Raw genomic sequence first — 13,379 nt, 5'->3', positions numbered from 1 at the left:
AAACGTGAGAGGAGAGGAGTAAAAGAGTAGAGATTTTAGAAAGAGATCACACTAAAGAGATCATCAACTCAGTACAGATTGCTATATATGTAGATCATTATATATGAATTTCATGGTAATCACAAACCAGAAACCTATAATAAATACACAAATAATTAAAAGAATGGAACCCAAACATGATACTAAAGAAAGCCATCAAACCACAAGGGAAGAGAGCAAGAGAAGAACAAAGGAACAGAGAAGAACTGCTAAAACACCCAGAAAAAAGTAACAAAGTGGCAATAAATACACATTTATCAATAGATACGTTAAAAGTCAATGGACTAAATTCCCCGATTAAAAGACATAGGATTGCTGATTGGATAAAAAACAAGACCCATACATTTGCTGCATACATGAGACTCACTTCAGACCTAAAGACACTCACAAATTGAAAGTGAAGTGATGGAAAAAGATATGCCAAGCAAATGGCCAAGAAAAGAAAGCCAGAGTAGCAATACTTATATCAGACAAAATAGACTTTAAAACAAAAACTGTAACAAGAGACAAAGAAGGGCACTAAATAATGATAAAGGGAACAATCCAACAAGAGGACATAATACTTGTAAATATCTATGCACCCAACATAGGAGCACCCAAATATATAAAACAATTATCAACAGACATAAAAGGAGACTAGACAGCAACACAATAATAGTAGAGGACTCTAACAGTCCACTTACACCAATGGATAGATCATCCAAACGAAAGATCAATATGGAAATATTCGCCTTAAATGACACATTAGACCAGATGGTCTTAGTAGATATCTATACAACATTCCATCCATAAACCACAGAATACACATTCTTTTCAAATGCACATGGAGCACTCTTCAGGATTGATCACATATTAGGCCCCAAAATAAGTCTCAATAAACTTAAGAAGATTGAAATAATACCAAGTGTGTTTTCTAACCACAAATGCATGAAACTAGAAATAAACTACAAGAAGAAAACCAGAAATGCCACAAATATGTGGAAATTAAACAAAATGCTACTGAACAATGATTGGGTCAATGAAGAAATCAAAAAATACCTGGAGACAATTGAAAATGAAAATATGACATTCCAAAATCTATGTGATACAGGAAAAGGGGTTCTAAGAGGGAAGTTTATAGCAATTCAGGCCTACCTCAACAAACAAGAAAAATCCCAAATAAACAACCTAACAGTGCGCCTAAAGGAACGGGATAAAGAAGAACAAAGAAAGCCCAAAATCAGTAGAAGGAAGAAAATAATAAAAATCAGAGCATAAACAAATGAAAGAGACTAAAATAAAATAGAAAAAGTCAATGAAACCAAGAGCTGGTTCTTTGGAAAGATAAACAAAATTGAAAAGTCTAGCCAGACTCATCAAGAAAAAAAGAGAGAAGGCTCAAATATATAAAATCAGAATTGAAAGGGGAGAAATTATGACAGACCATCAGAAATACAAAGGATTATAAGAAAACACTACAAAAAGGTACATACCAACAAATTGGATAATCTAAAAGAAATGAATAAATTCTTAGAATCATACGACCATCCAAGAGTGAATAAAGAAAAAAGATAATTGGAATAGACAAATCACCAGTAAGGAGATCAAAACAGAAATCAAAACCCTCCCCCAAATAAAAGTCCAGGACCAGATGGCTTCCCTGGTGAATTCTACCAAATATTCAAAGAAGACTTAATACCTAGCCTTCTCAAACTCTTCCAAAATTTGAAGAGGAGGGGGAGCTTCCTAACTCATAGTATGAAGCCAGCATTACCGTGATACCAAAACCAGACAAGGACATCACAAAAAAAGAAAATGACAGGTCAATATCACTGATGAACATTGATGCAAATATCCTCAACAAAATAGTAACAAATTGAATCCAAAATGCGTCAAAAAGATCATACACCATCAAGTTGGATTTATTCCAGGGATGCAGGGATGGTTCAACATTCACACTTCAATGAACATGATACACCACATTAATAAAATGAAGAATAAAAATAAAATGATCATCTCAATGGATGCAGAGAAAACATTTGACAAGATACAGCATCCATTTATGATGAAAAATCTGAATAAAATGGGTGTAGAAGGAAAATATCTCAAGATAATAAAGGCCATATATGACAAACCCACAGCTAATATCATTCTCAATGGAGATAACTGAGATCTATACCTCTAAGAACAGGAACCAGAGAAGGATGCTCACTTTCACCACTCTTATTTAACATAGTATTGGAAGTCTTAGCCAGAGCAATTGGGCATGAAAAAGAAATAAAAGTGATCTAAAGTGGAAAGGAAGAAGTGCAATTTGCAGATGACAACGTTTTATAGATAGAAAATCCTAAAGCATCCACAAAAACCCTTTTAGAAATAATAAATGAATATGGTCAGGTTGCAGGATATAAAAACATACAAAAATCAGTTGTGCTTCTATACACTAACAATGAAGCAGCAGAAAGAGAAATTAAGAATACAATTCCATTTACAGTTACAATAAAAAGAATAAAATACTAAGGAATAAACTTAACCAAAGAAGGGAAATATCTGTACTCTGAAAACTATAAAACATTGTTGAAAGTAATTGAAGAAGATACAGGGAAATGGAAAGATTTCCATGCTCTTGGATTGGAAGACTTAACATAGTTAAAATGTCCATACTTCCTCAAGTAATCTATAGATTCAATGCAATCCCTATCAAAGTTCCAACAACATTTTTTACAGAAATAGAACAAACAAGCCTACAATTTATTTGGAACAACAAAAGACTGCAAATAGCCGAAGGAAGCCTGAGAAAAAAGAATAAAGCTGGAGGTATCACACTCTCTGATTTCAAAATATACTTCAAAGTTATAGTAACCAAAACAGCATGGTACTGGCACAAAAACACACACAGATCAATAGAACAGAATCTAGAGCCCAGAAATAAGGCCACACATCTATAGACAGCTAATATTTGACAAGAGAGCCAAGAACATACGATGGAAAAAGGAGAGTCTCTTCAATAAATGGTCTTGGGAAAACTGGACAGCCACATGCAAAAGAACGAAAGTAGACCATTATCTTACACCATACACAAAAATTAACTCAAAATAGATTAAAGACTTGAATGTAACACCTGGAACCATGAAATTTCTAGAAGAAACACAGGCAGTACCCTCTTTGACACCTGTCTTCGCAGTGTATTTTCAAGTATCACGTCTGACCAGGCAAGGGAAACAATAGAAAAAGTAAACAAATGGGACTACATCAAACTAACAACCTTCTCCTCAGCAAAGAAAACCATCAACAAAACAAAAAGACAACCTAACAACTGGGAGAATATATTTGCAAACTATATATCTGATAAGGCGTTAATATCCAAACTACACAAAGAACTCACACATCTCAACAACAAAGAATCTAACAACTGAATTAAAAATTGAGCAAAAGATTTGAACAGAGATTTCTCCAAAGAAGATATACAGATGACCAACAGGCACATGAAAAATGTTCAACATCATTAGCTATCAGGGAAATGCAAATCAAAACTGCAATGAGATATCACCTCAATCCTGTCAGAATGGCTATAATTAACAAGACAGGAAACAATATGTGTTGGAGAGGATGTGGAGAGAAGGGAACCCTCATACACTGCTGGTGGGAGTGCAAACTGGTGCAGCCACTATGGAAAACTGTACAGAGATCCCTCAGAAAATTTAGAATAGATCTACCATATGATCCAGGTATTCCACTGCTTGGCATTTATCCTAAGAACATGAAAACCCAAAGCATAAAGATACATGCACCCCTATGTTCATTTCAGCATTATTCACAATAGGACTTGGAAACAACCTAGGTGCCCATCAAAGAACAAGTATATAAAGAAGATGTGGTATACAGACACAAGGTAATACTAGTAAGCCATAAGAAATGATGAAATCCTGCCATTTGTGACAATATGGATAGACCCTGAGGGTATTATGCTAAGTCAAATAAGTCAGAGGGAGAAAGCCAAATACCATACGATCTCACTCTTAAGTGGAAGCAGAGATTGGATTGGTGGTTACAAGAGGGGAAGCGGGGAGGGAGGAGGACGAAAATGGTGATTAGGCAGATATGTATGGTGATGGATTGTAATTAGCGTTTGGGTGGTGAACATGATGTCATCTAAACAGAAATTGAAATAAATTATGATGTACACATGAAATTTATATAATGTTATGAACCAATGTTACCACAATAAAAAATACATTATTAATTTGAAAATACAGATAGTTTGAGCCTGGGGCGGAGCAAAATGTCAGGGTGAGCTGACCCGGGATTCTCTCCCCTCCAAAATACAACAAAAGATTGGAAGAACTGAATTTCAGAGAATAAACATAATGCCAGCTTGTTAGAGACCTACAATACCAAGAAGGCAGAGATCATAAATCCTACTTACAGCCTCGGAGGCGCTGGAACGGTAGGAGAGAACATTGCTCCCTCCCCTAGAGTCTGCGATCGCTTCGGAGCAGGTCGGAAAGGAGCGGGGGAGGGGCCGTGCAACCTGGGGATCATCCAGGGCTCCTGCCGCTGGTTCAGTGGAGACCCGCTGACGGGGGGGAAAGCTTCCGTCTACGGGGAACCTATAAATCAAGGGCCTTGGGAGACCAGAGAACAGAATTGATCTGAACCCAGACCGGCGTGTGTGAGTAACAGCCCCTCCCCCCCAGCAAAGCCAGTGGGCGCAGCCATCTTGCCCCAAGGCGGAGAGCTCATAACATGCCGCTCTTGAACCCCCATCTAGTGGCGACAGGCTGTAACTCCAACTGAATTCTACCACCATGAGAAAAAACCATTCCTCTACCGTCCAGCAATTTATAAAAGCCCCAGACCAGAAGGAAAACAATAAAAACACAGAATTAAGTCCTGAGGACTTGGAATTAGGTAAACTAAGTGATAATGAATTCAGAGCAGCTATAATCAAAAAACTCAATGAGGTAGAGAGAAAGATAGAGAAACAAGCCGAGTTCTGGAGTTACTTCACAAAAGAGATTGAAATCATAAAGAAGAATCAAACAGAATTACTTGAGATGAAAAACACAATGGACCAGATAAAACAGAATACGGATTCCCTGAATGCCCGTGTAGACAACATAGAGGAGAAAATCAGCATAATCAAAGATAGACAGGCTGAATGGTGCCAGACAGAGGAAGAAAGAGAACTAGGAATTTAAAAAAAATGAGGAAAATCTCTGAGAGATAATGGATTCAATGAGGAGTAAGAACATAAGGATCATAGGAATTCCCAAGAATATGGAAAAGGAAAATGGAGCAGAAAGTGTGCTTAACGAAATTATAGAAGAGAACTTCCCAAATCTAGGGATCAATGGAGAAATGTGTGTAGAGGAGGGTTTTAGATCTCCTAGATTTGTCAATGTAAAAAGATCTACCCCACGGCACATAGTAGTAAAGTTGGCAAAAAGGAAAGATAAGGAAAGAATACTCAGGGAAGTAAGAAAAAAAAGAGAGAATAACCTATAAAGAAGCCCCTATCAGACTGTCAGCAGATTTCTCTACAGAAACCCTACAAGCTAGGAGAGAATGGAGTGACATGTTCAGAGCTTTAAAGGATAAAAATCTTAAGCCAAGAATACTCTATCCAGCAAGAATTTCATTCAGATATGAGGGAGAAATTAAATCTTTTCCAGACAAACAAAAGTTAAGGGAATTTGTAACCAAAAGCCCTCCATTACAAGAAATCCTCAAGAAGGCTCTCATACCTGAAAAGAGAAAAAAGGGAGAAAGAGGACACAATCCACAGACTAGGGAGACCGATGGATAGAACCAGAACAGGATAGCAAATATTTGATTATAGCATTAGGGTAAAAGTAAGGAAACTACCAAAACAAGGACGATCTTAGCACTCTAACTACCAATTAATAAGACGAGTTGGAATAAAAAATGAAAATAATTATTTAGGAGGGGAAGAGCAAAGGGTCTAAATCAGTATTGGTTAAGTAAGTAAGAGACCACCAGAGAATAGACTATATTATACACGAGATTCTAAATACAAACTTCAAGGGAGACACTAAAATAAAGTACAGAACAGAGTCACAAATCATAAATAAGGAATAATCTAAGAAACCCAGCATAAGAAGTTGCAGTATTAAATGGGTAGTCTAAAGCAAACAGGAAAAGAAATGCAGGAAAACAAGATAATGAGCGACAGATTAACAGCGTTAAGTCCACATGCATCAATAATCACTCTCAATGTGAATGGATTGAACTCTCCAATAAAAAGACACAGAGTGGCAAAATGGATTAAATAACACGATCCAACAATTTGTTGCCTCCAGGAAACACACCTCAGCCCCAAGGACAAACACAGACTCAGGGTGAAGGGGTGGAGGACAATACTTCAAGCAAATAGCAAGGAAAAAAGGGCAGGTGTTGCAATTCTCATATCAGACCAAGTGGATTTCAAAATAAGACAGGTAAAGAGAGACACAGAGGGACAATATATAATGATCAAAGGGACACTTCATCAAGAAGAAAATACAGATAGTTTTATTTCTTCTTGTCCCAGTCGGATGTCTTTTCTTTCTTTTTTTTAAACCTAATTTCCATGATAAGAACCTATAGCAAAATGTTGAATACAAGTGTTTAGAATGGACGCCCTTCTATTGTTCTGACTTTTGAGAAAAACTTTTTGATGGGGTGTAGTATTTTTGTTGGTCTAGTAACTTTTCTAAACTGTCTTTGTAAAGACTGGAGTTCTGGTCAGCAAAATAAAGAAAAAAATGATGAAGTTTGGAAAGGAGTAATTAAACTGTGTATTTGCAATATTTGTAGCTTTGTATGCAGAAAATAATACTAAAAACAACAAGTGAATGTAGCTATATTGTTGTATAAAAGGTCAGCATATAAAAATAAATTATGTTTATATTATGTCTGCATCAAGTATAATATTAGAAAATTAAATTGAAAAACACTATATTAGATAAAAATGAAAATGCTTACAAATACATCTGATAGATAATGTCCAAGTGTTCTACATTGAAAATTTATACATCCTGATTTCAAGACAATATAAAGATACAGTTACTAAGAGAGTGTGTATCAACATAAGGTAAATGTATAGATAAATTGATCAAGATAAGAGTCCAGAATTAGGCCAGCATATATATGGTTAATTCATTTTCACAAAAAGTTGTCAAAGCAATTATGGGGGAAAGGAAAGTCTTTTCAACAAAAATACTATTTTTGTGACTCTAAAGTATGTGATTTTTTTTCTTAAAGGAAATACAAAAAACTTTTTGGATAAATAAAAGGTATACAAATATCAATATTTAAATTATGAACTGCTGTTCATAAGAAAAACCTTAAAATAAGTGAAAAAACAAACTGTAAACTAGAAAATATTTGAAAGACATTTATATCACAAAGGATTATCATTTAGAATACAAAACAAATTTCTACAAATTTAAAATAAAAAAGACAAAAGTGGGCCAAAGACATGAGCAGAGATTTCAGCAAAAGAAAGATGTAGTGAATAAACACGTGAGGTGATAATCAACTTATTAGTAATTTGGAAATGTCAATCCAACTCACAATGAGACAACATTCTATATCCATTTAATTTTCAAAAATTAAGAAGTTTAAGACTACCATGTGATGTAGAGGATATGAACAAATGGGATGTCTTTTACATTGCTATTGCATGTACATATATTGACACAACTACTTTGAAAATAATTTGGCATTATCTAGTGATCTTGAACATTCACATAAACTCAATTCACAGGGTCAACTCCTAGATATACCCTCAAGCAATAGTGGGCACGTGTACATCTGGAGTTGTGTATCATAGCCTGTCAGTAATACTGAAAATGTGCAACTACCTGGAAATCTATCAACCAACATCAGCAGTGAAGCACCACCAGGAACACTGCCTGAACCCGAAGAATGTACCCTAAGGTACAGCAGCTGCAGACTTCAGCTCTGGTGGCCTGCAGACCTGGCAGACCCAGGGAGAGAGGGTGACCATATTAGTTGCTCTGTAATGGGAAATAATTCATGAAGAAGGTCTGAGAAGGTAGATTTCTTTAGTCACTTGGAATTTGAGGTTCTCAAAGTTTTAGTGGAAATTTCATCTCAATTTTGAGATCCTTGTTTTTTTGTTAGTAAAAATATGCCTGCCATTTATTGATTTTTTTTTTACTGTAGGTCTATCTAATTCTCAGAACAATGACATGTTATAATAAGTCTCATTCTGAGGCTGAGAAAAACTGAGGCAGAGAAATGCTAAGTGAAATTTCAAGGTAAGAGACATATTTACAACTTCCCTTAGATCAGAGACTGTCTGTGCTTACACAGTGTGCCTGTGCTGTAAGTAAGCTGTCTTTGTTCATATTTCAGTGAGTCAGTTATAATGCCGTTTTCCAGTCGCTCAATGTATTTTAACACTTTTGCTCAAGTAATTCCAGCTAATTGATAATGACAATGAAAGCATACAGCACACTTGAAGATATGTTTGGAAAGTGCAGTTGACTGGATTTAGCTCATAACAGGACGGAACCACGAATACACCCGCTGGACTCACATAGGTACTTTGTTCACTGTTCGTGTTCACCAGCAATACAGTCCAGCTCAGTTCCTCAACTGTTAGCTTTCCCAAGCCCTTTCTTACTTACGTAAGCTAGACCTTAGATAGTAGTTTTTGGTTTCAACTTCGACATCACTTCCTTAATACTACCTTCTCTGAGCATTCCACCTCCACCCCAGTTTAAGCCATGTCCCCATTGCACAGACATAGAGTACTGCATCCTTTTGTACAGTGTTCACCATTCCCTTTTTTTTAATTGTAGGGTTCTTGCATCATGAGGGCAGAGATACAATCTGGGCTATGGAGGCCGATTTGTATTTAAGTTTCAGTTCTGCCACTGCTTACTTATGATCCTGGGTAAATTACCTAAACTCATAATGCCTCAGTTTCCTCAATCATAAAGTGAGAATAATAAGAGTGTCCAACACAAAGAGTACCTCACCTAATGTGTTTTATACAGTGCCTGGCATATAGCACTCAATTGGTAGTTAATTTCACTGTTATTATTGAACACTACTGCCTCTATGTTTAAAAGTTTGATGAGCATTTTTTTTTAAATGAAGAATTCAGGTTCTGACTGTAGCCTAAGGATTCCTCCAGTTCAGTGGATGAGTTCTAACCCTTGTCAAAAATGTCATTCTCTGGTCAGAGGGACCATAGGAGGAAGGGAGAAGCATTTGGTTGCCATTTTGGCAAAGCCTCCTAAAATTAATTACTCTTCTCTTGAGAAAAGAGCGCTGAGGTAAGTTCCCCACTTGAATAAAACTCATGTCTCTATATTGTGAGATTTGAAGGAGTTAAGAAGGCAGGACTGTGAGAATTTCTGGGCAGAGCAAACCACAAAGGCAATGTCTTCCCCTGACCTCCTCTCTGGCCATGGGGTACCAGTGAAGTGATGGAAGAAGGCAGAGTGAGTCCCAAGGATCAAAATATGTGGCTCTGTGTTGAGCATAGATGTTCTGAAAAAAAAAAAAGGCTTGGAAGAATTGGCTTCAAGAAATTCTTCATCCAAGGACCTTTAATCAGCTGCTGATTTTTTTTTTTAGATGAGGAAGATTGGCCCTTAACTAATATCTGTTGCCAATCTTCCTCTTTTTGCTTGAGGAAGATTGGCCCTGAGCTAACATCTGTGGTAGTCTTCCTCTATTTTGTATGTGGGATGCTTCCACAGCATGGCTTGATGAATGCTGTGTAGGTCCGTGCCCAGGATCTAAGCCAGTGAACCTCAGGCCACTGAAGCAGAGCACAGGATCTCAACTACCACACCACTGGGCTGGGCCCCAACTGCTGATATTTTGGTAATTGGGTTTCCTTTTCTAGCTTTAAAATGGCTACCATGTTCTTAGGGCATGTTTTGAAGCTACCGGACCTAGTTTTACAAAAAAAAAAGTAAAACAATAGATTTCTATGATTCTTATAGAAATAGAATCGTGCTAGACCTGCTGAAATCTCCCCCCCTCTCCAAAATCCAAATTCTTTTTAAATGCAAAGTAAATGTGTCTACTATCTGGGGTAGTTTGTTATTTGAACAATCAGGCCAGGGTGAGAAGTCCTAGACACGCATGATGTGGTGAACATCAGCATGTAGGAGAAGCACAATTTTCTTCTTTTTTATTTTACTTGAGCATTTTTTTTTTGGAAACACTTTGAATTTTTTACAATAAATTAAAATGATCATGACTCTGGTTGAACACCTTGGACTGAAGAAAATCCTAACAGAGTTTGTTTGAAGTATTGTTGAATCTGCAAAGGACCGACTAATAACAAGTCAGTAGTTTATAACCCTCAATACTGAGTTGGGCAAAAATAACCTTTTTTCCTGACCAGTTTGTATGTAAGAACAACATGTGATTTATTTATTTGTCAGCACTTTTCTCTGCTGTTGATCCTAAGGGCCATAATCAACAAGAGAGTTTGATAAAAAGTTTGGATTTCAAGGACGGCTCTTGTTGGAAATATTACAACACAACTGCTTAAAAAACGTCTTTCTTATATGACTCTGTGATATATCCATTTTTCTCTTCTTTTTCCTCTTCCCTTTTCTCTCTTTTCCTTCTTTATTTCACCTTTTCTGGTCCTCTTCCTTTTTCTTCTCTCCTTCCTCCTCCCTCTCCTCCTCTCCTCACCTGTTTCTCTTTCTCTCTCCACATCCCTTTTCTTTCTCTTTCACCAAATGCTTTATAATACCTGGCACTCGAGCACTGTGGATTAAAAAATGAATAGACCATAAGACTGAAGTACAATATTCTATACAAAGCATTTATTTGGATATTGAACTGGGTTTAAAGTTTCCTGTTTCCTTGAAAACTCCACAGTCAGGCACAAGAGTCAAATTTGGAGGGAGTAGATTTTTAATGTATTGGAATATGGCTTTAGCAAATGAATTAATGAAATGAGTAGACAATAAATCCTACAAAACAAGCAAGGAAACTAATCAATAATAGAATTTTTATGTTAAGGATTCTTTTAATCACTTGTTTTTTTTCTTTTTTAAAAAATCTGATGACTTTTCTTTTGACAAGTCTCCTTGTTTGCCTCTTTCTCCTGCTTCTCCTCATTTGGTTAACTTATGTTTTCAGAATCTTTGCTTTTTGGAGATGGTTAGAGGCAATGTTGAAAGTTTTCTTTAGTGATTCTTCCATGAGAACAGTAAAACTATTTAACAAGAACAATAATAATAATTTTAAAATTATTTAATCTTCACAATAATCCTAAATATAGGCATATTTATCCCTCCTTTAACAGATAAAAAAATTGAAGCACAGATAAACTAATGTTGCATAGTTAATAAGGGGTAGATCTTGGACACAAAATTAAGTCTTTGAATTTTAAGTCTGTTTCTCATTCTTTGTTGTTTAATGCATTTCTAATTTTCCCTTTCTCCTTTCTCTCTCACTTCCTCTTTTGTCTCTTTTTTTCTTCTCCATATCTCCGTAAATGATTTATGAGTGTTTACTTTTTGGCCATCACTGGGAATACAAAAATGAATAAGATTACAATTGTAGTAAGGCAAATTTTTGCCTTCAAGGAAATGTACTGTTTCATAAAGAGAGATGAGTGTGAGACAACGCGGCGAGTGCTGTAATGGACATTCACTGCAGTCTCTGACATTGGGAGGAGGTTGCAGCACCATTTTTCAGTCTGAGGAAGTGGAGAAGCTTCCACACAGGAAAAGTGGGAAAGGGTATAGCCCATGAAAGAATATTTATATATCTTTGACTGTATTTGTATGACTTAAACCAGTAGAACAAATGGATTTTTCACTGGTAAGCATGTCCAGCCATTTTTGGGTAAAATACATGCATCTTTGGGTATTTGTGAATGTACCACATACATGGCCACATGATGGATTGGCTCTTAAAACTTGATGCATGGTATTTTTTCTTTTATGATTTTAAAAGTTACACATTTTTATTGTAGAAAATTAAAAACAAGTCAAGAAATTATGAAGAGGAAAATTAATTGCACCTTTATTGTCACATGTATCAATGTAAAAAATGAAATAGTTGATATACTTTTGTGCTTGTTTTTGCCTTCTGTAAAACTAGAAAAAATAAGGCACTCCATGGAAATTTATTCATTAAGTGAAGGTGTTATTGTTAAGGACGAGTGTGAATTTCTTTTCAGGAAAGAACTGAATTGATGGAGAGAATGAATAATGTGACAGAATTCATCCTCCTGGGCCTGACCCAAAATATGGAACTTCAGAAATTTTCATTTGTTGTGTTCTTAATTGTCTACTTGATCAGCTTGGCAAGCAACTTGCTTATTATGATCACTATCAGCACCCAAGGCCTTAGGATCCCCCATGCACTTCTTCCTGTCTTACTCATCTCTTATGGATGGTTGCTGTTCTTCCTCCATGACCCCTAAAATGCTAGCTGACACTCTTTCTGTGAGAAAAGTCATTTCCTTTAAGGGATGTATGACTCAAGTCTTTGCTGTGCATCTTTTTGGTGCTGCTGAGATTATCCTTTTCACAGTGGTGGCCTATGACCGCTATGTGGCCATCTGCAAACCCCTCTGCTACAGGATCATCACGAGTGGACAAGTGTGTAGCCTCCTTGTGAGAGTGACCTGGGCTGGAGCCTTTGTCCATGCAACCATTCAGATCCTCTTCACAGTCTGGCTGCCCTTCTGTGGCCCCAATGTCATAGATCACTTCATGTGTGACTTGAACCATTTGTTGAAACTCTTCTGCATGGACACTCATACTCTTGGTCTCTTTGTTGCTGCCAATAGTGGATTCATCTGCTTGTTAAACTTACTCTTTTTGATGATCTCCTATGTGGTCATCTTGCACTCTCTAAGGGCCTATAGTTTGGAGGGGAGGCGCAAAGCTGTCTCCACCTGTGTCTCTCACATCACTGTGGTCATTTTATTATTTGTGCCCTGTGTATTTGTGTATCTGTGCCCAGTAACCACCTTTTCCATTGATAAAGCCGTGGCTGTGTTTTATACCATGATAACTCCTATGCTAAACCCTTTAATCTACACACTTAGAAATGGAGAGGTGAAAAATGCTATAAAGAAGCTCTGGATCGAAAGGTGGTTTCAATGGAGAAATGCTCACGTTAGCATAAAATGACTTTATCTTTTAAATGGCAAAGAGAAAATAACATAATTTCTATGGTTTGGGGCCAAGTGGACACTATATTTAAAAGTATATTGATGCTGGCATATAAGCCCATTGAGGAAAGGCCCAGGCAGGAAATTATTGATGATTTAAAAATATCCCATTTAGGTTTATTTATTGCCCATTTGGTTGTTAAACTTTGGTGTACTTTCA

General features: G+C 36.5%; 1 protein-coding gene across 1 annotated transcript; it reads left to right on the top strand.

Annotated features, from left to right (window-relative positions):
• The first annotated feature begins 12,232 nt into the window (after positions 1-12,232).
• LOC124229133 (olfactory receptor 4C12-like) lies at positions 12,233-13,178 on the top strand. Its single transcript, XM_046644229.1, is given in 2 exon segments — positions 12,233-12,378; positions 12,380-13,178. Coding segments are annotated over 2 exon segments (945 nt in total).
• The last annotated feature ends 201 nt before the right edge of the window (positions 13,179-13,379 follow it).

Source organism: Equus quagga, chromosome 17 (assembly GCF_021613505.1).
Source record: "Equus quagga isolate Etosha38 chromosome 17, UCLA_HA_Equagga_1.0, whole genome shotgun sequence".
Lineage (NCBI taxonomy): Eukaryota > Metazoa > Chordata > Mammalia > Perissodactyla > Equidae > Equus > Equus quagga.
The sequence above is the reverse complement of the archived record's forward strand: the minus strand, read 5'-3'. Positions and strand labels throughout refer to the sequence as shown.